This window comes from Colias croceus, chromosome 1 (genome assembly GCF_905220415.1).
Source record: "Colias croceus chromosome 1, ilColCroc2.1".
NCBI classification, from domain to species: Eukaryota; Metazoa; Arthropoda; class Insecta; order Lepidoptera; family Pieridae; genus Colias; species Colias croceus.
The window spans coordinates 5707876-5732058 of NC_059537.1; the positions used below are offsets into that span (position 1 = coordinate 5707876).

At 31.3% G+C, this 24183-nt stretch overlaps 2 protein-coding genes across 4 annotated transcripts; both read right to left on the reverse strand.

Annotated features, from left to right (window-relative positions):
• Positions 1-9435: 9435 nt before the first annotated feature.
• Positions 9436-12535, reverse strand: LOC123694282 (acanthoscurrin-2-like). The gene is made up of 4 exons (XM_045639675.1): positions 12437-12535; positions 11688-11847; positions 10076-10358; positions 9436-9576 (listed from the first exon to the last, which is right to left on the reverse strand). The coding sequence occupies exons 2-4, from the start codon at positions 11839-11841 to the stop codon at positions 9528-9530; spliced, it is 486 nt and encodes a 161-aa protein (XP_045495631.1). The 5' UTR covers positions 11842-11847; positions 12437-12535; the 3' UTR covers positions 9436-9527.
• A 6251-nt stretch (positions 12536-18786) lies between these two features.
• LOC123694888 lies at positions 18787-23439 on the reverse strand. Of its 3 annotated transcripts, none has more exons than XM_045640502.1 (5): positions 23311-23439; positions 21821-22034; positions 20793-20865; positions 20578-20607; positions 18787-19232 (listed from the first exon to the last, which is right to left on the reverse strand). In XM_045640502.1, the coding sequence occupies exons 2-5, from the start codon at positions 22017-22019 to the stop codon at positions 19220-19222; spliced, it is 315 nt and encodes a 104-aa protein (XP_045496458.1). In that variant the 5' UTR covers positions 22020-22034; positions 23311-23439; the 3' UTR covers positions 18787-19219. The 3 variants fall into 3 exon arrangements, with proteins under 3 accessions (XP_045496458.1, XP_045496452.1, XP_045496466.1); XM_045640496.1 differs by having other exon boundaries at positions 20757-20865; XM_045640510.1 differs by lacking the exon at positions 20578-20607 and having other exon boundaries at positions 23311-23438.
• Positions 23440-24183: the final 744 nt, after the last annotated feature.

Here is a 24183-nt window from a genome sequence, read left to right on the forward strand (position 1 = left end):
TATGCTATCAGTGAAACTTCTTTTGAACCGCTTTCGATACTCATCTATTTCTATTCTTTGTAAAAAAAATACAGAAACATAATTTTCGATACGTCTACGTTTCGTACTAATCTTTGAATCCGCCTGACTAAAAATAAACTTATTAAGAAGCAAAATTTGTGTAGGTTAAGTAATGCAATAAAATTAATTTAAATAACTAAATTATACCAATTACCTAAGATGGACTTAACTTATCTTAATGGGTGCATAAAATTATGCTCATTTGTGTACTTTTTTAATATCAATGTACTACAAATTGCAGATTTGAAAAAAACAATTTGAATTGAGGCTATATATCATAGCATGCCACATCGCATGTTTGTTTTATGAACAATCAATTATTATATCCTGCCTCAGTTTCGATGGAGCGATAGCGCGACGCTCTTTTGTTCGTTCGGTGTTATTCCATTGTTGAACGATAAAATATCTCCTTACTAATGCATGCGAATGATTGATTGCGTACAATAATGGCCTATTTGCTGACCGCGACTGTTTCATCCTTTTGGAATTTGTGTATATCTATCATCATGTGGATTTAACAAACACATCACGTATCATCATTCTTCCACTCAAAAATAAATGACATTTTAACATCATATTATCATCCAACACGTTCCTCAAATAAATGACATTTAACATCATCCAGGACTTTCCTAAAATTCCTCATAATCGTGAATTTAGTTAGTATACGAAATACTAACTAAATTCACGACTATGATGAGCCTTTAGAGTCTGAATTGAGCTTACAAATTACTACATGTTGTAAATTTGCCTTCACACATTAATATGGCAGAAGTGCCGTAATGACTCGCCTATTATATGAATATTCAACACGGCTTATATTGCTAGATGAAGCTTCAAAGGGCTTATCTAAGCGATAAACGCTTTAATTCCTAGAAACGAGGTAATCGAGGCCTAAGTTATCGTTTGTTAAACCAATTCCGCTCTACATTTTGGATAAAATATTTTAAAGGTTTGATATTTTAAGTTTTTCGTTAATTAAATGTTTATTGAATAGGCAATTCTTATTAACAATTTACCTCTCCAAAAACATAAGAGAAGTATTTTTCCTTGTTTCAGAATTTTTCTTTACAAAATAAAATTTTATGTAAATGACTTAAATAGCTTAATCATAACTTCTTTCCTCGTTGAAATTAGGTATAAATGTTTTGCAAATGACCCAAAGTTAGTAAGATGACATTGTTTCGCACCTGTGTCAGGACGGAAAAATGGAGCACCTTAATTTCCTTAAATAAAGAACCATTATAAAAGTTACCGCGGCGACAAACCAATAAAGAAAATAGTTTGTAAGAGAGCCGCAAATTACTGAAAGAACTGTAAGGCAGAATTTGGACAAGAAAGGGCGGCTGCGGGGCGATGCGCATAAACAAGGGTCCTCATTGGTTTTATTTGAAAAGTTTTTATGGTTGCCATCGAGGAGTTTCAAAACAAGGTTTTGATTATATTGCACCACAAAATCATGAAGAAGTAACCGCGATCGTTAATAAAGTTGTTTTATTGGTTGTAACACGTAGCTTGAAATAATTTTATGAACATAATTTCAATATCAGTATCAAGCCAGCTTCCTGCTTTTGATATCCTTAGTAAGGATTTATATTACTGTCTATAAATAAAAATGAATCATGAGAAATTTTGTACGCGCATAATTTCCCAATATCGGCACTAATTTCGATTTAATCGTTTTTGAGAAATAAAATTAACAGAAAAAATAAATTCTAAAATAAAAAACTACGCGAAAACCGTGTAATCAACTCAATTAAATCATACTGAAATCGAGCAAAACACTTCGCTTTAGTTTGCCGAGACATCAAAGAATTTTCTTGAAGCCATCCAAGTAGAGCTTCAATAACACATCAGCGGTGGGTTTTTTTTTCTGCCCCAACATTTTGTGATTTTTATATAAAATTTATCGGCATTTATAACTTAGTAGTTTTTTAGAAACAATATTCACCCCTTACATAAAACCGCTACTCTACAATTAAAACGTTTAAAGAATAAGCCCCATGTTTTCCAAAAATCGTCCATCAAATACACAGAATAATAAAGATTATATTAAGAAATCAGTAAGCCTATTTTATAAGTATGTATCACACTGTAGGTATAGCCTTTAAAAAATGACGTAACGAATTGAAAACTTTAAGTCGTTTTCAGGAACGATGGTTAACAAATGACATGAACTTAATAAGGAAGAAACAGCCAGGTGTAACATTATGGGGGAAAGTTTTAAATATTTAAATTTCTTTACGTCCGAAAAAATTTAGTGCGTTCAGTATACAAATTTTTCTTTAATTTTATTAACCGACTTCAAAAAAAAGGAGGAGGTTATCAATTCGGCCGGTATGTTTTTTTTTTTTATGTATGTACACCGATTACTCCGAGGTTTCTGAACCGATTTACGTGATTCTTTTTTTATTCGATGCGGGACGGTGTCGAATTGGTCCCATAAAAATTTTATTCGGATAGGCTCAGTAGTTTTTATTTTATAAGCATTTTTGTCTGTATTTGTAAAAGTTTGAAGTCGGTTGTTTTTAACGCAGTTATTTTTAAAAAATTATTTTCAATATCATTTTTTTATGAAAAGATAAGCTCACTAGCAAATAACAAAATGTGTTTCAATTAACAGGACATGTATTTGATTATGTGTTTAATGAAAAAAATATTTTGATCATTCAATACTTAATTAAATAAAGAGAGGATTGATCTATTGTTTCGTGTTGTTATAGAGTTTAAGTTAGAAATTTTTCATCGTACAAGTAAATCCAACTTTTTTTTTATTATCTTGATATTATGTAATTAAATTATTCCTTATCAATTCATGAAGAGAATTTGAAATGCGAGAAATAATAATGTTTATTATGAAAACTCCATAATCCGTTGATTTGAAACGGATGGGTAAACCTTTCATTTTATATTTGCGTCAAACAGATTTATACCGCCCAATCTCATCGGATTAGATTTTCTAGATTTAATTTTGAACCAATCTACATTGTATGCTGATTTTTATTATATTTGCTTTAAAAAAAGATATTCTACACTGTTTTAACAACTTTTCCCGCCAACGAGTGCAGTTGCTTGCGTTTGATAACAATTAAACTTTTTAATATAATTTCTAATTATTATTTTCACCTTGACATACATTTACAAAATTGAGGCACATTTAAAAAATACAGAAATGTCGTTAAGGTCGAAGCTTTGATATTTTAATTGTGGGGACAAACCGCTGGGGCTATTTAAGAGGAGAAATGTTTCCTGTTCTTCCCGCAGTTCGTACTCAACTCCACGGAAAACTTAGAACATTATTAATGAATCGTCTATTGTTACCGCGAATTATATAATACTTTGCTTCTAATAACCTCAAACAATGGTAAAAATATTTTTAATTAGCTGATGACTGCACTGTACATTTAACGATGTTCATTTTTAAAGTACCAACTGTGTCAATATTCTCACTTTACTTCATCACTAGATAATATAAAAATGTATTGACCTTCGAAAATGTTTGATTCATCACTTCCTATTCAAATCTTGGCATTTACAAATCGCTTACAAGCAATTTGGACCGGTGGAAGGAATTATCTAAGAAATGTCTGTATTTTATAATTAAATGGCTCACTCCCCTAACAAGCAATTTGGAAACAACAACGCTGGAAGGTATCGCAGGGAAATTCGATTTGAAAATTCTAATTGCGAGAGTTCGTGCCACAACCACATAGAAATATTTCATTCGGCGTTTCGCCAATTTCGGTTTTCAGTTTTTCACTCAATTTCACTATTAAATGACAAATCAAATACGTTTTTCAACCTTTGCGGGTAGTTTAATTAATGTAACCTGAAATAGAGTAATGCGATAAGAAATATTTGTAGTGGGATCGTGAATATAATTACTCAAACTTTCGTTTCACATATTCCTAAGTATAAAATAGCTCCATCTTATTCAACTAAATTTTGGAGCATTGTGAAGCACTTTAAACTTGGATTATGCGTCTGCTTACGTAATTGCTATTTCATGTTACATTTTGAGAAGTACCTACCCACCTTTGTACTTGATCTTAAAATAACATTCATTTCAACATATACCTTAATAAAAATATTGCGAAGGACGAAATTAAATACCACTAAAAGCACTAGTATTTATTTAGAAATGTTGGCAAATGGAGCCGCCGGTATGGAAGTGAAGTTTTTCATAACTTGCGCGAGGTTTAAGCCCGGGTATCGAAGCAGGCAAAAACTGTAATTAAGAAGAGTAAAAATGAATTTTCTTCGTTTTGTTTTGGCTAGAACCTTTTATTAAAAATCATGCCGCTTAAAATTTAATTTTGTGAGCAGTAAATTTTTAAAGTGACACTTTCCTTATTAGATTTTGCGTACGTTGTAATTGATTGTAATTCATTTCGAATGTTGCCCAAATAAAAATTCCATATTTTTAGTTTACTAGTAAACTTTAAGTAAAATGTCGTTGGATATTTTTTTTTTTTTAACTTTGGATCTCGTCTAAAACATTGATATATTATATAAATCTGAGTAACCTGATTTATTTTGATTTAGCAGTTTGCTAATAGATGCTCTATCATCTATTTGAGTTTTGTACATTTGTTACAATAAATTACATATCGCATTGTAGTTCTATCAGCGATACTTTTCAAGAAAATAAACAGTTACAATTTCTAACAATTGAAGTGGCACTGTGTTATTTTGCAGCCAATTTTAATATTTGCTCATTATTATTACTAGTAGTTTTGTCAAGTTATTAGGTACATTATAGAGTTGTTATTGCACGCCTCATAAGCGAAGCGTTGAGGTGGGTACTACTGTCACTTCGCGCAAAACATCTGATTTTTCAAACTTAAAATGTCTTTATGTATCATACATTGCACTTGTAAGATAATACATACACACACATATTAAGAAAAAACACTATTTTTAACGTTCATGATATTTTTGATGTCATTTTTGTTATTTAAACTAGTTAAAAAACAGTTTAAAAAAGTTCTGTCTTGGACGTCCGTGTGTCTGTATGTGCGGATCCTTTTTCTTGTTAACACGATAGCGACCGAAATACTTTACTAATCGAGTCTTTTTTTTTCTCTTACGCTTGAGTATGCTCAGGAATAGAACCCTTTCATTTTTCAGGGTCTGATTCGATGTGGTTTAATTGTTATTAAATAAACAAAAAAAATATCGACTTTTTTTTTTTTTTTTTTTATAGTGTACTCAAAATTCACCATTATAAACTCGATTCTTTATACTATAAGCCAAGGTTTAAAAAAATAAGTTGGTAGTCAGTCCCTTAAACCTGCGCAGTTTCACATCTAGGTGGGGCCACAAGAAAAATAGCTCAATTATTACGGTACCGCTTTCTTTACTTTTCCAAATGTTTTATTTTATTTCATTTTTATATTTATAGTCACGTACTCTTTATAAATAATCAATTTTATTGTAAAGGATGAGATTATGAGGCGTGCACTTTTGGATTTTCCAAACTATTTTTATTCTTAAATGAAAAAAAATTAATAGAAAAAGTCGAACGCACGACGTAATCGTTGATCGTATTTATAATAAATGTTACATCGATCATAATGTGTACTCGATGCTAAAATGTAACGGTAGGACACAAGAAACCATGTTCCTCTTTTTCTCTATCCTTCACAAAAACTGGGGACATTCATTTTTTATTCTGTCTGACTCAAAACAAAAAATAATATAAAACATAATTGAATTAAAACATGAATTTTATCGAAACAAGCGCAAAATATACCGTTGAAATCGATATTAAATATAACCCCACGATTTCATATGCAGTAATTAAAGCGAATAATTTATGCGTTGCATTATTAATAAAGTTAAAAATCATACAGCGTTTCAGAAGGAAATGCTTCTCTTAATCTATCCGATCAATATTGCCAGATAACGACGCTCAGTCATTATTGAACTGTAATAAATCTTTGTCATTGTTGCCTACGTTAACAGATCTGCTTCATTGAGATATCTGTGAGCCAGTCTGCGCGTTTCACTTTGTTGTTCCGCCAAAAACGAACGCTCTCATAAAGAAAGATCTTAAGCTCATGAAACAATAAGGCATTACAGGCTCTTTTTGTTTTGCCCGCTATTAAACATGGATAGGTTCGTGACCTTAATTCGCGAATCAATTTGTTTTCCAGGTTATTTTATAACAGTCGAATAAAGAGCCTTCAAATCTTAATTTGATTGATATCATTTTTTTGTATATATTTCTGGTTAACATACAAAGATTTCTTATGACAAAGTAATGAATGCTACTGTAAATATAAATCTATAAGAAAATGAACTTTTGAAAAGAATGAGGGCAAAAGAGCAAACGAATATGATACTGAGCTTTCACCACCTTTATGGAAATTGAGGATTTCGAAGGTCACCAAGAAGAGCCAGAACTATGATATCGGGACTTGACAATGTTATATCTCCAAAATTTTATATTTAATAAGATACTTCTAAACATATCCTGTATTACCAATGCAAAATATGCATTTATATTTTTGAAAATTTAAGACTTAAAATGGGTTATATAAAATATCACTTATTGAGGCTTTAATGAAAAAATATTATTTTTAATATAATTTAATCTGATCCTTCAAAAACTGTGTTAGTGATGTCTTATAAATAGAATGGTAAAAAATTTTAGACAAAATCATAAATGTAACTTGCTAACGCGTAATTTTTACAATTTTCTTGTTGAACCCAAAGAGTAGCTGTAAAGTAGACTCGACGGGAAAATCCTCTCTATCGGATCACAAGGACAAGAATTCTCTTTTGTTTGCTGTGCCTGCAGTTTTCCACACGAACAGAATTATAAATAACGTTTAACTCAACTTCGTTATCACACAAAGCTTTATTGTTGTCTACTATGTTTATTTGCTGCAAGCTTCATATTTTATGTGCGATCAAATTAACTTTACAAAATATGAATATAAAATGACATTTACATTAGTCAGTCAAATAAAGTACTTCGTTTGTTGTTTCAAAATATCCCCTGTAAAATTAAGACAAATATAATAATTGTTTATACGTGAGTAACCTTAACAAAACTCTTGCTCTAACTCTCGCTATATTATTCGTTTTGAAACTGTGTGAATATCCGTATCTGTGCCAAAGTAAAAGCTTTTACGAAAACGCAAAATAATTAATAAATACATAGGCGCATTCAATTTTAAAAACATATAAGTGTGAGCTGATATTTTGTCTAACCTAACTTTTGACGTAACGAAGATCATTAAAGACTTTTTATACTCCGTTTTTCAAATTTATAACTAGGTAATACGATCATCAAGCCCGCAAGACGTGGTGAAATCAACTGAAATGGTTCTTTAATAATTACCGATAAGCTTTCGAAAGCGATGAAGCATAGTCATACATCTCTTTTGTAAGCGAGATTAAAGGGGCGATGCCGTTGGGCCATGTCATCCATCTCTGTTAAACGCTGTTTCGACGCCAGAGCCGCACTATTCACGCCTATAAAGATGTGTTTACAATGAACATGCAAAACATTACAATGTATCCTTTGTTTTCTCTTTGGCGAAGTATAGATCGTCACATGGATAGATCACTACCAATCCCTGAAAACGTTTAGGTAATTAGAAGAGGGAAGCTCTTCATTTAATGTAGATGCATTAAAAATTTAGTAGAGGATGAGTGTCTGTGCGTAATAGAAAAAAGCAGCCCTACTGTACTGTAATGCAGAAATATCGAAAAAAAAATTATTCGAAAAATTGTAGGGGATTGAAATAAGGACTCATTGTGACAGGACGAAAAAATACTGATCACAACTTAATATTTATAAACATCTATACCTACAAATACCCATAATCCATATAAATGAGATTATTTTTAATATAAAAGTCCTTGTTTATCAACATACTAAATCTAAATTTTATTCAATGATCGTTACTTACCTAATCAATCCAGTTTCATGTTACATCAAAATACGGCATATTTTTTTATTTTTGTCAACGAATTAGTCCATTATTTTAAATTTATGTCGTTCTAATGTTATGCTTACAAATTATTATTCATTATATACAAATAGGCTGTTATTCAAAAGCCTTATTTGAATTATTATAATTTAAAAGTTAAAATCCACATAGATACTTTCGTTTTATTTTCACACAAATTTTCAATATTTATTTCTTAAATTATTATATGCAGATATTTACTCAAATCCCCCTCGAATCTATCGTTAGATCAACCTTAAACGAAAATGGGTTTTTTCCCAGGACATAATATTATGTCATTTAAAATTCGTTAAAAAAAGCGCCGATCACACGTGTCAGAAATGAAACCTCTTTGGCAAGATTCAAAAATACCAAAATCATCGCTTTACTCCATGACGTGATGGTATTGCCAGGACGTGAGCATGAAATTTTACTCTCAATGCGCCTTATTTATTTATTATTTATTATTTGTAAGGATTATTAAGAAAAACTCTTTATATTCCTTATTAAATTACATGAAATACACCATGTATTTTATTTTTATTTTATTCAACTAATTCTATACAAAGCCTTATTTACTTGTCTTTATTTACATTGAAACTCGAAAATATCGCAATCTATAGTAATAACTAGCTTCCGCCCGCGACTCCGTCCGCGCGGAAAAATTAAGAAAAGTTAAGATTTATTTTTTTCTACGTATTTTTCCGGGATAAAAAGTATCCTATTTTATGCCCAGGATAATAAAGTATAATTATACCAAGTTTCATCGAAATCGAACCGTTAGTTTTCACGTGATGCCTGAACATACAGACAGACAGACAGACAAAAAATTTTTTAATCACATATTTGGGTTTGGTATCGATCCAGTAACACCCTCTGCTATTTATTTTTTCAATATTTTCAATGTACAGAATTGACCCTTCTACAGATTTATTATATGTATAGATAATTATAAAATGGTCATTCTATTCTGAACACACCCTTACTGGTATAAACGTTCCGTACCGCCCTGATACACGACTGACTCGGCTCTAAAAAATTATCGCTATTTCCAATATGAATTTTCATTGAGAATATACACGAAAGGCATTTGCATTATAATCAAAATTAAAATATAAAAAATGTTGACATTTTAATTTCATTAATTAACTGTCTACTTTTAATAATAAAAATGCTAATATTAAAGAAAAGAAGATAGATGCGTAGAATATATTATTTTATAATAAAATGGAAATTATTATATTGACACAAGAAGCAATCTCTACTCAAACATAAAATGAAAATCCAACTTTTTAATATACGAAAAAAAGGATTTAAAAGGTCAAATGGATCGTTACTATAATGACAAAACACCAATAAAATAAAGTTTCGCAACTGTCATAGAGAGTCGGCTATTAATAAAACAATTTCGTAACAAAAGATATTTTATTATTTTTTTGTACTTATAAATTAAATTTGTACGAATCAGTCACACATTACAATTATTCGTAAGAACTAAACATTTTAGCACCAGGGGTCAGACACGATGTATGAAGAAGTGGGGTAGTAGCTCCTGGAAGAAAAACAATTGAATATATTATAAACAATTGAGGTTTATATGTAAAAAATCAAAGCAATTTGATTAAAAGTTATATTATTATTTTGTTCGTGGAACAATTAAAGACCAGACAGGTCAGAAAGTTTTCAAAATAATGAAAATTTTTAGTAGTTCTAAATTGTATCACGATTCTCAAATCATTTATCTGTAATAATGTTTGTACTTCATTTAAGTAAAAAATGGGTACCTATTATTCAAACGGACTTTTTGTCTCCTATTAAATTATGAATGTAAAGGATAATTCTAGTTCTTATTTATTTACATAATGCGTGATACATTTTTTATAATTAACCATACGTTAAGAAATAATAATTTAAAATTAAGATTTCAAAACCTGTTTCTGAAACAAGTTATCAATACACACATCGCTATTTAAATTCGTATCAAATTACACCCATAAAGTGCTCGTATTCGATAATATACAAATACATACAGTCATACAACTTATGCTCACCTGTAGTAACCACCATATCCGCCGTGTCCATAGCCACCACCGTATCCGTAGCCGCCTCCGTAACCGTAGCCGCCGTATCCGTGACCGTAGCTAGTGTACACGGGATATCCGTAACCATGACCGTAGCCTCCGTGTCCGTAACCGCCGTAGTATCCGCCGTAGCTCCTGCCGTGGAGAGCAGAGGCAGCGAGAGCACCGCCAACCAGGCCAACCTTGGCTCCAATGATACCAGCGCCGAGACCGACGGCACCAGCTGCCAAACCGGCTCCAATCAAACCACCGCCTATAAAGATAAAAGAAATAAATCAAAACACGATTGAAATATTTTTAATCCATAAATAACAACTAGCTTACCGCCCGCGGCTTCGCCCGCTTTCTCTACAACGATTTGAGATTTAAACTATCCTATCTCTCAAGTGAAGTGAAGTGAAGAGCAGTGGTGGCTCAGTGGTGAGACCTCGGACTTCGAATCGATAAGTCCGTGGTTCGAGACCAGGCGAGCGCGCAGGAAATAAATTGATTTTTCAATTTATCTGCGCATGTTGTAACATCACCACTGCTCGAACGGTGAAGGAAAAACATCGTGAGGAAACCGACATGTCGAAGAATTAAAAAGTTCGACGACATGTGTCATCCGCCAACCCGCACTTGGCCAGCGTGGTGGAATATGGCCTGTACCCTCATAGGAGGCCCGTGTCCCAGCAGTGGGAACGTATATGGGCTGATGATGATGATGATGATGATGATCTCTCAAGTTGGATCGAACTGCACATGGTGTGCGAATTTTATTATAATCGATTTAGTGGTTTATGAGTCCATTGAGGACAAACATTGTGACACGAGATTTATATATATATTAAGATTTAATTCGAATCTTATAATCCATATACTCTTTAATATCATTATTTTTAATTTATCCCTCCTAAAAGATGTCTTATCTGGGAAACCCAATTTGATAATAATATAAATTATTCAAATTATATCGATGAATATAAATGAAATGATATATTGAGAGTATTATGTTTCAAGTAATATAACAGTAGGTAGGTACCTATTTGATTTTGATTTAGAGTCTTTTATTATTCATATAATTTAATTCTGGTCCTTCGAATAATATGTAACTTTATTTGGTTCCTGTACATTATACTTAAAAATTTTAATCTACCACTTAAAGGTTATTAAATCAATTATATACCCAAATGCATAATAATAATATAATCATGCAGCGATAGGTACCAAAGAGGTAATCAATAACCATGTATTAGCATTCCATCATCTATTTGCTAAGTAATAGTTAACACATCGTGATATCAAAATTTAAGACGTCAGGAAAGAAAAGTACCTAATTTGTACATTTAAATGGTAATTATAATAATTTTTAAAGTACACATATAAATGTCGAAAGTCAAACTTTAATGTTTACATTACATTTTTAACATTGCCAAATAAAATGTTCATTGTGATTCATCCGTGCCATTTACTACAAACCTTATAAGAAAGTTTCAATAAATTGTTAAATTATTTTATCAGATCTAATTAAATTGTTCATAACTCCTATCAATAATGCAAACATAAAGTCAAATACAAGTAGTAAAACTGTTATAATTATTACCTAATAACAAACTTCTCTTGTCCCTGGGCTGTTCAACACCAGCCACCTGAACATCTTGCTCCGGCCGGAGAGCATTCATGAGAGGTCCTTGCTCAACGGCATAGCACACGCCGCATGCGACAAGCACACAAAATACCACCAAACTCAGCTTCATGGTTATCTGTAAAAAAACCCATAGTAAAATTCTTATACCGATAGAGTATCGTTGTAAAAATAGAGTACTAACTAAACTTCAGGTTCTGTAAAACTATTACAGTTTATAAATGGATATAGATAGAATAGATTGATTAATAAATCTACTGGTGAGATTCGAGTATGTTGCGGCACGAATTGGGTTACGCTTGCAGGAGAACCACACACTGCACACTGTACAATGTAATGTTAAATTGATACATATAAAATCGTTATAATAGATTGATTTAATCTTCAATTTAGGTACTACTTTCAGCTTAAATCTCAATGATAATAACATACCCGAATAATTTATCAGCCCAAATTTATTGAAATTACAAAATTGCGACTAAATTTGTATTACAGTTCAAACACTTTAGACTAAACATCAAACTTTGTCCATGTTAAACAAGGCCTAAAAGTAAATATATTTTATGATTAAACTCAATTAATATTAAAGTTAGATATCTTTTTGCGAGCCTCTATAAAGGCGAAACTTAAATGGATTGTTAAAAGTTTTGTTTGAAAGTTGTTGTCTTATTTTGAAAATTAATTTATGAAAATATTAATGGACATACCTTTTTAATTTGTTGCTAAAATACAGTCACAAACTAGCACCTTTAAAAGTGTACTGCCCGACGCGTTCCACACACGTAGTTTTTATAGGTCGACCGGACACACGACACGGAGATATGTCAATGATCCATACTCATTTTCCGCCGCGCCTTAAAATACCCATAACCTTAAGCTTCTACCATGGGACCAACTAGCCGACATTCAGTTTCAACATTTACTCAGTAAGGTAAGTCCCTATAAAATTTCTGCACATACCTAATAGTGTAAATAGATCAAAGATTAACCCTGAAAGGTCTGACTGAACGTGATTGTGCCTGATCATAGTTCACAAAACTATGATGAGCTGTAGACGCTCCTAAAGAACGATTATCCCTAAGATTTTGGTATTGCAAATAATTGATAAATACAAAAAAAAGATCGAGAAGCCTACAAAAATCCAAATTAAATTTAATTTATTAAAATTAACTTAAGTTTCTGTAAACAGAAACACAATTTATAATTAAAAAATAAAAAGGTTATCACTGAAATTATCTAGAAATCAATCATCAATAATGAACACATAACAAATAATAAAAATATTCTGAACATTTTCTTCAAATTGATACCATCTTTACATAAACACGCAAAAACACGCACGAATGTAACGCGTTAGGGCGGTTTGTCAGCAAATAATAAATAAACTGGTCCACAAATGGACGTTACGTGGAATGGAAACCACTAGGATTTTTCATTTACCTTTTAGAAATGATAAAAACAATAGAAACCTATTGTATATATAAATACAGCACGCAAATAGTAAAACCACAAATATGTTTCATTGTTATGTATTTTGCATATCAATATTTTTCTCATAAGCATCTCTGTGGTTGTCGTTTAATTTAAAAATACTATTTTTTTCAAATTTATGCTAAACATCGAGTTATAGATATTCAAATTAAAACGACTTCAAATATCTCACAGCGCAATATTTTTACTTTGGCTAATTTGTTTAAAATAACTTGCCTTACAGAGTTATACCTAAAACTATTACAATATACTTAATGATATGTTTTTTATACGCTTATAAAATAAAGTGATATTGTGCGTTACACTTATAATTGAAGACTGGCTGAATTTATTTTATTATTTTTGGTTTATGGGATTCATCTGCGGTTGGATTACGATTATAACTATTAAAAATGGTAAAATTTTCAGAAAAGAAAGTCCCGGCCTGAGCCGGGGCGAGTAAATAAAAATACTCATGTACCTACGAGTATTCAGACTGTGGTTACGTTAAATAATTTCTATCTGATTTCACTTGTATTACAAAACGTGTTTGATGACCTAAACCTCGATCTATTTAATTATCAGTCAATGAATTGTAAAATGTATTGTCTCCTAAAAAACGTAAATACCTACTTTTCTACTAAGTACGTACGTAGAGCCTGACCTCCTAACGGATCAGCTGTGTTTTTGAAATAGTATGACTAAATTATATCAAAGTCTCAATCTCTATTATGTAATACAGAACAAGATAAAGAGTACAATGAGTATTTCAAGAAATAAACGGTCTATAGAGTTCAACTTGTCCAAGTCCTTCTAGAATCTAGACAAATGTGCATTTAACAACATCGTATCAGCGCTAACTATCGAAATAGTTCGCAGTAAAATCCCATTTTTAAAAACAGATCACTGAAGATTGAGACGTCATTGACAGATTTGGGATAACCAAGATATATTGAGTTACTGATTTTGTCGTCTTTCATGCACTTGGTCATTCATCTTCAAGTGATTACCGGCTAGTTAACATAAGGAGATATATAGTTATCTCGAGAAAGCCTTGCAAATTAATGTCATATAAGAACATTATTGGTAATGACCAGGAAGTCCTGAGGCACCATGCACTTGCATTCCTTTAAACGATGCGTCAACCGTCCAGAACGAGCTTTTTGTATTCCACGTACGTAGTATAAAATTACGGGTTAATAAATTACTCAATTTAATAGCAAAGCGGAAAAGTCAAGCGTAAGGTATATTATTATTTGAACGAATAACAAACAACTGTCAAGAAACTTTATAATTAAATAAAACGACCCAGCATGAATCGGACCCAGAAGCTACATGACTCCCCAAACTGTTAACTTAAGTCGAAAACTTAAACAAATATAAGTATTTTTGTTCTTAGTCTGTGAAGCTCTATTCAAATTTCAAGGCCTTTTCTGCCATAAATAAACATCCATCAAAATAATAATTAAGTTTTGTGATTGATCTGGATTTATAGTTAATGAAATAATTAGTGTTCAATATCGAAATTGAGTCCCATGAAAGCTGTCACGCATCCCGAGACATGATCGTTAACATTTCATTTTTAATGTATAAATACATAATAAGGTCAACTCGAAAACAGTGTCCATGTATCAGTTTCTTGATTTTTGGCATTGATTGTATATTAAACTTGTTATACAACGTTACATAATGACGTCGTAATTATGTACACAATGTTATAGCAGAATTTCAATGTCAGTTGCTTTCTTTTCGCATGCAGTTATTTTTAATTTACTGAGATTTTAGAATTAAAAAAAGCCTCCAGGCCGCAAAACAGACAAGAAAAAAATTATGGAAAATGAATAATCTAGTCAGAAGACTTTGATTTTGCTTATCTAGGTTTGCCTTTCAACAAATTAGAGATGATAATGTATATTGTATATAAAGCAACCAATTTAAGAGAAATTTGACGTAATATGCACATATAACGCGTTAAATTATAAAAGTGTATATAAACGGATATCCCTTTATGGAAATTAAATTAAATTATATTAATTTTAAAACGTGCAGTATTCATTTCAGAAAGTAACCGTTCTTTAACAAGGATGGAAGCAGTTGGTAATGACGAATAATAATATAATGACTCAATTTTATAATCATGCTTCAGTTTTCTTTATTTAGTACAGTTTAATACCAACCATTTACATGAGATGGAAGGATAATCCTATATTAAATATGAAATTATATGCATCGTCCTGGAGAGCTTTTATTAATTTGAAAGTACAACCTACTAGGTATCATCAGTATCAATTATATTATCTGTTCTTCCACAAACTTATCTTTCTGTGAGAGTGTTATTTGTAGTATAATTACTCTTAATACAAAAAAAACCTTGTTTCAGTGCATGGACATTGGTCATGTGTCACTAGTACATCTCGGAATAGAGATGTTTAATTCCAATTAATTCATTGATTACACGTTAATGAAAGTAACTGCTATTTAATCACTTTATAATCCACATAACGCCTCGTTTACATAAAAGACATTATAAAACTCATCAATAGTCAAAAAACATAATTCGCCGCCGTCGACACTGCAAAGTTAATGAAACTTTTAATTTCAATGCGAAAACAATTACGGCTCAGCGGACCATTTCCGCATTTTTATACGAGCTTTATATTGTTAAGGCGGTGTTAAAACATTACTTCAATGTTCATGACGCTACCATACTCGTTTAATTACTTTTCATTTCATTGGGCATAACCATTGGTTTTTTGTTTGTTTCAATAAACATCCTTGATAATTTTTATAGCATTGACATTACGGGTATAGCGGCCATGTAGTAATATTTGCATAATTTCTTTCTGTAATTCGCACCTCCATAAATAACATTAAGTTCAAGTTTACGTTTACGATTAGCTATTTATCACGATCAGACAAGAGTGAATGACCTGCCTCAGCAACAAGGTTCATGTTACGATGGACTGTTATAAACTCTTAATCTAAAATGTGCGAGGTTAAAAATTACCTTAATTATATTATGACATATAACAAGTCGTAACAGACGATAACTGTTATAACCATCGTCGTATTATAACACTATTCTTCAGTTATAGACAAAATTCATATAGTTTTACGCATGAAGTGCCACGCTATGATAATTTCTGAACCACGTAACATTCGTTTTGATGTTTTCATATTATAGATATAAAATATATAGATATATATATACAGGGTGTAATCGTTAAATGTGCACGGGCGATTACTCCGTAACTATTAGAGATATCAAAAAAACTTTAAACTGATATCGAAAGTACTTAACCTAATGAGTAAAATGGCCATAATAATTTTTTTTAAATAAAACGAGAAAAAATTAACTTGAAACCCTCCCATACATATATAAATATACATGTACATTTATAATATGAAAAGATTTTAAACTTTTTCTTTCTCTTTTTGGTTTTCTGCTTTAATTACTTCGCCAATATGAAGGGAAGTTCATTTAGAAACTGTAAATACACCTCCTCATTGTATTGCACAATGAGGATGTCAATTCGAAAATCTGCTATGAATACAAAATGTATGGGAAATAAATTGTATGGGAGCGTTTAATGTAACATTTTTCGTAGGTTAGGTATCATTGGATATCATATTTCTAGGATTAATTTATGTGATGTGATGAGACTAGTTTTCGAGAAATAGTAGATGTACTGGTATAGTATTATATATATTCTCTGTGGTAGATGCAACTGTATTTCGTTTGCTGAGTACTAAAGCCGGAGGTGCATAACCCTTTTCCTAACCCTTATAGTCCAATGTTTTACCCGCGTCGTCTATTATTTTCCGACGTGAAGCGTATGGGTGTATTCTATTTTAGACCGCGATTATTTAAGACCGCGTTGTAACAAGTTTTTTATATCTGTTATCCAAATGCGTTGGCAACACATTTGCAGATATTATTACCTCTGCAAATGTTCACAGGCAGCGATGGTCGCTTACCATCAGGATATATACCGGCTCTGTTTCCCTGCTTCTGAACCAAGCTACATTTAGCTATATTTTTACATTTTAACGAGTAAATATTTCGGAAAAATAAGTTATGAATAAAACAATTATGCATTATTTTTAATCTTATTAGAATTTTGCAAAGTCTTTTGTAGAGTCATAGTATGTATTCATAATGTCTATTTTGGAGGATAGGAACAGATATAATCGTTGATTAAAAAAAACTACTTTGCTCTTTTTGTTACTTTTTGCAATTTACAAACTATACTGAAAGACATAATAATATTATAAGCACATAATCCTATGAATAAGAAGAAAAATCTGACCTTCCGTTTTTTATTTCATAACTGTAATTGTAAAGATAACAAAATGATAAATTATTTCTAAAATATTTAGAAACAGTAAGTAATAAGTATTATTAATTACATGCAACCCGTTCAGTTTTTGGAGATCCCAAGATGATCTCACTCTCAAAACTTGCCGACTCATAGCGAATTTTAAAAACGGCCACTGCTTTTTAATGGGATTAAAAATGTAACAATTTATTAAATTCATATGATCTATACAAAGCCAAAACTTTTAATTGAATATTTTTTTTAAAGTATACTTGTGCAGTGTGCTGCTAACTACTATCGATATCGAAATCAAAAATATAAAAATACTAGCTTACCGCCCGCGGCTTCGCCCGCTTTCTCTATCCTATCTCTCAAGTTGGATCGAACTGCACATGGTGTGCGAATTTTATTATAATCGGTTAAGTGGTTTAGGAGTCCATTGAGGACAAACATTGTGACACGAGATTTATATATATAAAAATATAGTTTTTAGAATTTTTGTTTGGTTCCGCGTTCCCGGGAACTATGTGGGTTTTTCTTTGACTATGCGAACGAAGCTGTTGGCGGAAACCTAGTTAAATAATGTATAGGTACGTATCGATAGATAGCGAAAGACCTCGGAAAAGGCCAGTACCTAATTTGTTTTTAAATAAAAAATATATATTTATCATTACTAGAAAAGTTTATCTGTTGTGAAATATTTTGCGGCACACAAAAGTTATGTTTTAGGTATACTGTATTATGGTTTACTTAAAGATTTTTACACAATATATGAAAAGATGTTCGCTGCTACAGAAGCCACAAAAGTCGCTTCTATGAACTGTCACTGACTTTTATTACGCCTTTTTATACGATGCTAAAAATTTTATAGCTTAGGTATAGTGTACAAGACAGATTGATTTAAGGTTAGAAAAATATAATTCTACTTAATATTGGTAAGAAACATAAAACTGTAATAAAAACTTTAATGTTACACCTAACGATTCATTTTCATCAAACGAGCGAATGCTCATTGTAACCCGACTATGTCAAATTCTTTTGTGTAAACAGACGTTGAGCATTCTTTCGTTGTTCTAGTGCGTTCGAAAAGATTCTATGCAATGTTCTAATACTGAACAACACTGAAAACGAGTTTTCGTTTACACTAAAAGATTACGAAAGAATGTTCTTGCTCTAGCTCTAGCTCTATGGTTTGATGTAAATCTACATTTCGCCGCGTCATAAGAGAAAAAAAAATTTAAAAGATGAAAAAAATAAAACAAAAGAAATAATTAGTTTATAGTTTTATTAACAAACAGCACCCTAACATTAACTTGAGTCTCAATTTGTTATAAATATTATAACAAATAACGAACAACATTAATTGAATCTCTTGATTGTATAACGTTAGAGAAAATGAAAAGAAAGAATATTATAAAATCGTCCATACGTAGGAGCACTAGCATCGATTAAAAGTATTCTTGCATTCGTATTTTAATTTTATAATATTCATTTACTTCTACATTCTACGTATGGCAGTATTTACATCTTGATGGTAACAGTTTTAAACTATATTCATTAACAGGTATACACCTAAATAACACTAAAGATAAACTAAAATACCCCTTGGTTTATGCTCTTAAATTAAATTTCTGGATCCACACGCGATGTCTTCATTTTCTGTAGCACATTCTGTACTATATAAGAAAACTCGAAACGCGGTTAACCCGACCAGCTGTAAAAAATAAAATAAAACATTAGTCCTCTACACACTCTGTACGGTATGAAAAATATTTAGGAAAGAATAATATATTTTGTTTGGGATCCGCATTCCTCATAAACCATCAAATACGGGTTTTACCATATTCGTACATTATGATTCAAAATGGGTATAATTTCAATCTAATTATTATTCATAGTTCACAGATGGGTCTCGGATTATGTAAGACCAGACACCAGTCAATGGACGCAATGTTTGTTGGACAAATAAGAGGCTCGTTAATTGACTAATTTTGAACTTAGTAGAAGAAGCATGCGAAATTAGTCAACCAACCTATTTGTACAATTATATCTAAAGATGAAATACGTGTGAGCATTCAATTTCGTAATAATTATTATACATGCGATTACGAACGCACGTAGGTACATGACGGACAGGTTATGAATTTCCCTATATTATGCTCACAATTTTGCATGCAAGTGCCTATATAATACAAGTTATGTAGTCTATAAATTCTCTTTATGATAATTAATACTAAGAACCTATGAATGACTCACATATCTACAAATTAAAAGTTTAAATAAAGAGTCATGCTGATTGGTGCATTAGATGGAAATGAGTTGAAGGTTTATTTTTATGATTAAGTTAAATATAAATAACACAAAAAAATGTTAATATGTGATCTTCTTAAAAACAAACATTTAAAGGCCATAAATGACTGTCGTATTAATACCCTCAACGTATAATACAGAACAAAAAATGTAGAACTTTCTAATATTTCACCAAATAAGCGAATATGAAAAAAAATCATGACGAGGCAAGTATCGACCAGGGTCGTAGAAGATTTATCAAGGTGACTATTATGTCAATAGGTTAAAATTATTACATGATGAAAACATGTGGCAATCGTTTCACCCATCACGCCAATTACCATATAAATAATTAAATTTAAATTCGTTTAATTATACAATGGCATAGAAATACAATCGCAGCTAGCTGTTTTGCCAAGGTGTGCTTGTGTTAAAACAAAACAAAAAGTAGCCATTGTGCTTTAAAAACCCACAGAGATATGTGACACTATGTGATGAGTTTAATCGCTATTCATTACTTGAAAATAAATCATCCAGATAACAAAAATCGAATAGGATAAGAGAATTATCTTGTAATGAGTAACATAAATGTGTTCAGTGAAATAGCATATTCGTACTTAATTTGTGCACCCACTCAAAGTGCAATCACAATTCATTACCAATCACCAACATTGATAGAGATAGTTAGGTATCCACCAAAATTATTAATTAAACTATGTGGTAGCGATATATACAAGCTATAGTAATATGACGCCAATATTAGCACTTACCTATGAACTTCGACGACCGCGGGTCCGTGGCTGCAATGCGGACAATCGCAGTTGATTAAAAGCAAATACGAAATAAGTTAAAGCTGACTTATGAAATGCATAATACTTATATTTAATAAAATTGTTAAATGATCATTTAATAAGAGAGTAATGTAAATGGAATGTTAGTAAGTTAGTACCCGTGAATATATGTCTGTCGCGGATGATGTACTGACTGTTTCTTTAGCGCGATCGCCGCGACGCCAGCACCGACAGCGCCCACCTTCGCTGCTTTCAGACCGAGAGCTCCTGCAAGGTACAAAACTAAATTAAAACCACTCATATTTGAAAAAAAATATAAAGGACTTGAAAAGTATTCTTAGATACATGTACATAAGCATGTACAGTTCAACCTTTGGAAAAGCAAAAGCAATTTCAATATAGATTATATATATAATTATTGATTTCCTTCTAGGTTTTAAGTAAAGATAATGATTAATTTATAATAAGTTCTCTATCAACGTAATTTAATAGAAAATTAACATCAATATCATTAAAAGCGTTCAGCCGATAAACATAATTTTGCCAATTTATAGTCATTTCGCTGCTCGCCTTGGGCGTAGGTATTTTATTTATGGGAACTTATATATTATTATATATATAAGGATTGCGTCATCATAATATAAATTATTAATAGTTTTTTTTTTTATATGAATCGTATTACTGTTTAAATCAAATGTTCGTTTCAGATTTACGGTTATAAATAGGTAAATGTTAAAATGTTGCAATAACAGGGTTGCGAGACTTTTGTTATTAATCATTATAGTACCTAATGCTTTATCTGCTTTATAAATAGAACAGTATTTTTTTTAATTAATAAATCTGAATGTGATATAAGCGTGTCTGTGCCTTCATCAAAGGAATCGATTGATTGCAAAATTTCCAAGGTACCTAGTTGTGTGTCGGGATGATTCGACCATTACCATAGCGAATATTAAAATTAAGAATTTTTTCATAGATTTAATGTCGGTAATGTTTTATTTCAGAATTATATATTTTTCATATTAAATAATCAAATGTCTGAATTTTCCTTTATTTTGAAATGTACGTGATCCTACGTTTTAAAATTAAGTAAATATTTTAAAATTGTGGCCAGCATCCCTAATTGATAATTATGTTCTCGATGTTTTCGTATGTAAGTGAATATGTATAATGGAAAATTATAACGTAAATAATATCCGCAACATTTTAGTAAACTACATACCCAACAGTAGTTTTTTCTTCAAAAGAAGTAATCCTCTCTTTGTTCTGGAACTCCTTTCATGTACTGGTGTGTCGTTAATGCTTTCGTAGACTTGATCTGCTGGCATATTGAGGGAGTCTTCGACGGGGTATTCATACTTAGTGTTAGCAGCTACTACTGCCACGAGGCAAGCCAGAACGATGATTGTGGTGGGCTGCATGTTTCCGGTTTTTTGCTTTAAATAAACAGAAATTATCTATCACATATCCGAGCCTACTTATTGTCATTTATTCAAGCGATCAGAAAAACGTGTGATTAAAATCCATTGTTATAGACATTGCGAACAATCCTTTGCATGCAAATTCATTAAACGGAATGATCATAATTAACCTCGATTAAAACGCATTAAGATACAAGGTCCTAAATCTATGCAATCTTTTATTTTACTCTGGTACCAATAACCGACGGTGACGTCAATGCGTGCGTTGTGATTGTGACACTATCATAATAGTTTGTATCGAGTGTGAACATCAGTGTTTAGAAGTACAAGGTTAGCAAGCATTAATAACCTCCAGGGTTTGTTCGTCACTTCGAAAAGTATATAATCCTTATTTGCTACCAGCTTATCCTTGACCTAGCAATTCCCAACAGAGTCGTCATGATATTTCGTAATTACACTGTAAATGTACGTCTATGTCTATGTAAAACTGTACTAAAGTAATACTTATTGAGATCATATCCAAACATAATTTAAAATAAGTTAAATTCCAATAAAACCGCAAGAAGTTTAAAATTATTGAAATACTAAAATCAACCTCCGACACAAAACTTCGTTTCCATTTCCCGATGCAGGTGAAAATAGAAAAATTTTCGGTAAGAAATTTCTGCAAAAAGAGAACGATGCAAGGAAGCATTCCGTCGGAAATTGAGACCTTTCTATTTGGTTTTCGTTCACCATCTCGACCGCGATCTTGTTGCGCTACGTCTACTTAGTAATGGTACTCACTAAGTGCCAATACAATTGATTTTTTCTTCAAGTTTATTGGCGCATGAAATATAGAAATATTTTCCAATTTTATTTAGGTATTTTATGAATTTGATTTTGAAAGTTCAATTTCTGTTCTAATGCTTTTATTTTGATAACAAACAAAATTGTCACTCAACAATGTCTTAAAAAAATATAGGTTTGCTTTGGAACCTGTAACCTATTAAACTTATAATAATTAATATAAAAAAAATGTTTGCTATTATTTAAATAACCCAAAGCAATTTATATTTATGTCATTGAAGGTTAAATGCAATCCTTTATTAAGCATAATTTTATTTTATTTAAATTGTTATCTAAAACTGCATCTACTTAGAAATAAACTCACAACTAATTTGAGTCTAATTTGAATAAATTAAATAAATCCGATAGCGAGGTCTGCAAATTTTAAACCGCCAATTACCTACTATTTTTTAAACTACAACAAGAAATCACCGCAAACGAACGAATATAATTGATGATATACCTTAGTGGTAAGTAGATAGGTACACAACACTACACTGCTGCAGGCACTAACACACAGATGTCATCGTAGAGGTAAAGTATTCTTTTATAGACTGCAATAGTTGTGGTAGGGTGGATCACACGTAACGCACAGAAAGCAATAGGGTTCAAGGAATTCTAGACGAATTCGTCAACACTACGAAAATTATATACTCATCTGTTCCGGTAATGCATATTCGATCGACGTTTTTGTGTGCATTCCGCAGTCCCTTGAATGCACGAAGATGGCTATTATCTTATTCATCACACTGATAAATTACAATCAAGTCTTTTTTCCATGGGTAGCAATGACCGGCCTTTGTATTGTGAATTTATAAAAATACCTCAAGAAACAATATGTTTGTGTAATCGAGTGAATATTTTTGACAATTTAAACTTTGACACTAGCGCCTACAAAACAAATACAATACTGTTTTTGGATTAATTAGCATAAAAGCTTTCATTAAGCGACATTAACATAACAGAGGAGGATCTTAATTTGAAACGTATTTTTTATATCATAAAGTATCCACTTGTTTTGATGTTGTATTACATAGTTTTGTGTTAAAAACTTACTTGACTACTCAGTTTTAAATTTTCTATAAAAGGCTCTATGCCTGACCTCTATCTAATAGTGATAATACGGGCCTCGGACCAAAATCCAATTGGCTAACTTTAGAATTAAAATAGCCATTAATTGGTATTCCACTTTATATTTTGAATGTCAATATCAATACTTTCGTAATGAAAGACCAAACGCAATTGACAAACATCTTCTGGTCCTTGAAAATTATTGCTGCATCATTGGACCTACCTTTGTATTATAATTTAATATTTTAATGTTCCCAGCGGTAAT

Coding starts and splice junctions, on each gene's coding strand:
- LOC123694282 (XM_045639675.1), bottom strand. CDS start 11,841: ATGAAGCTGAGTTTGGTGGTATTTTGTGTGCTTGTCGCATGCGGCGTG. Junction 10,359..11,687: donor CAAGAGAAGTTTGTTATTAG/GTAATAATTATA, acceptor TTATCTTTATAG/GCGGTGGTTTGATTGGAGCC. Junction 9,577..10,075: donor GGATATGGTGGTTACTACAG/GTGAGCATAAGT, acceptor TTTTTCTTCCAG/GAGCTACTACCCCACTTCTT.
- LOC123694888 (XM_045640496.1), bottom strand. CDS start 22,019: ATGCAGCCCACCACAATCATCGTTCTGGCTTGCCTCGTGGCAGTAGTA. Junction 20,866..21,820: donor GAAGAAAAAACTACTGTTGG/GTATGTAGTTTA, acceptor TGTACCTTGCAG/GAGCTCTCGGTCTGAAAGCA. Junction 20,608..20,756: donor CGACAGACATATATTCACGG/GTACTAACTTAC, acceptor TCCGCATTGCAG/CCACGGACCCGCGGTCGTCG.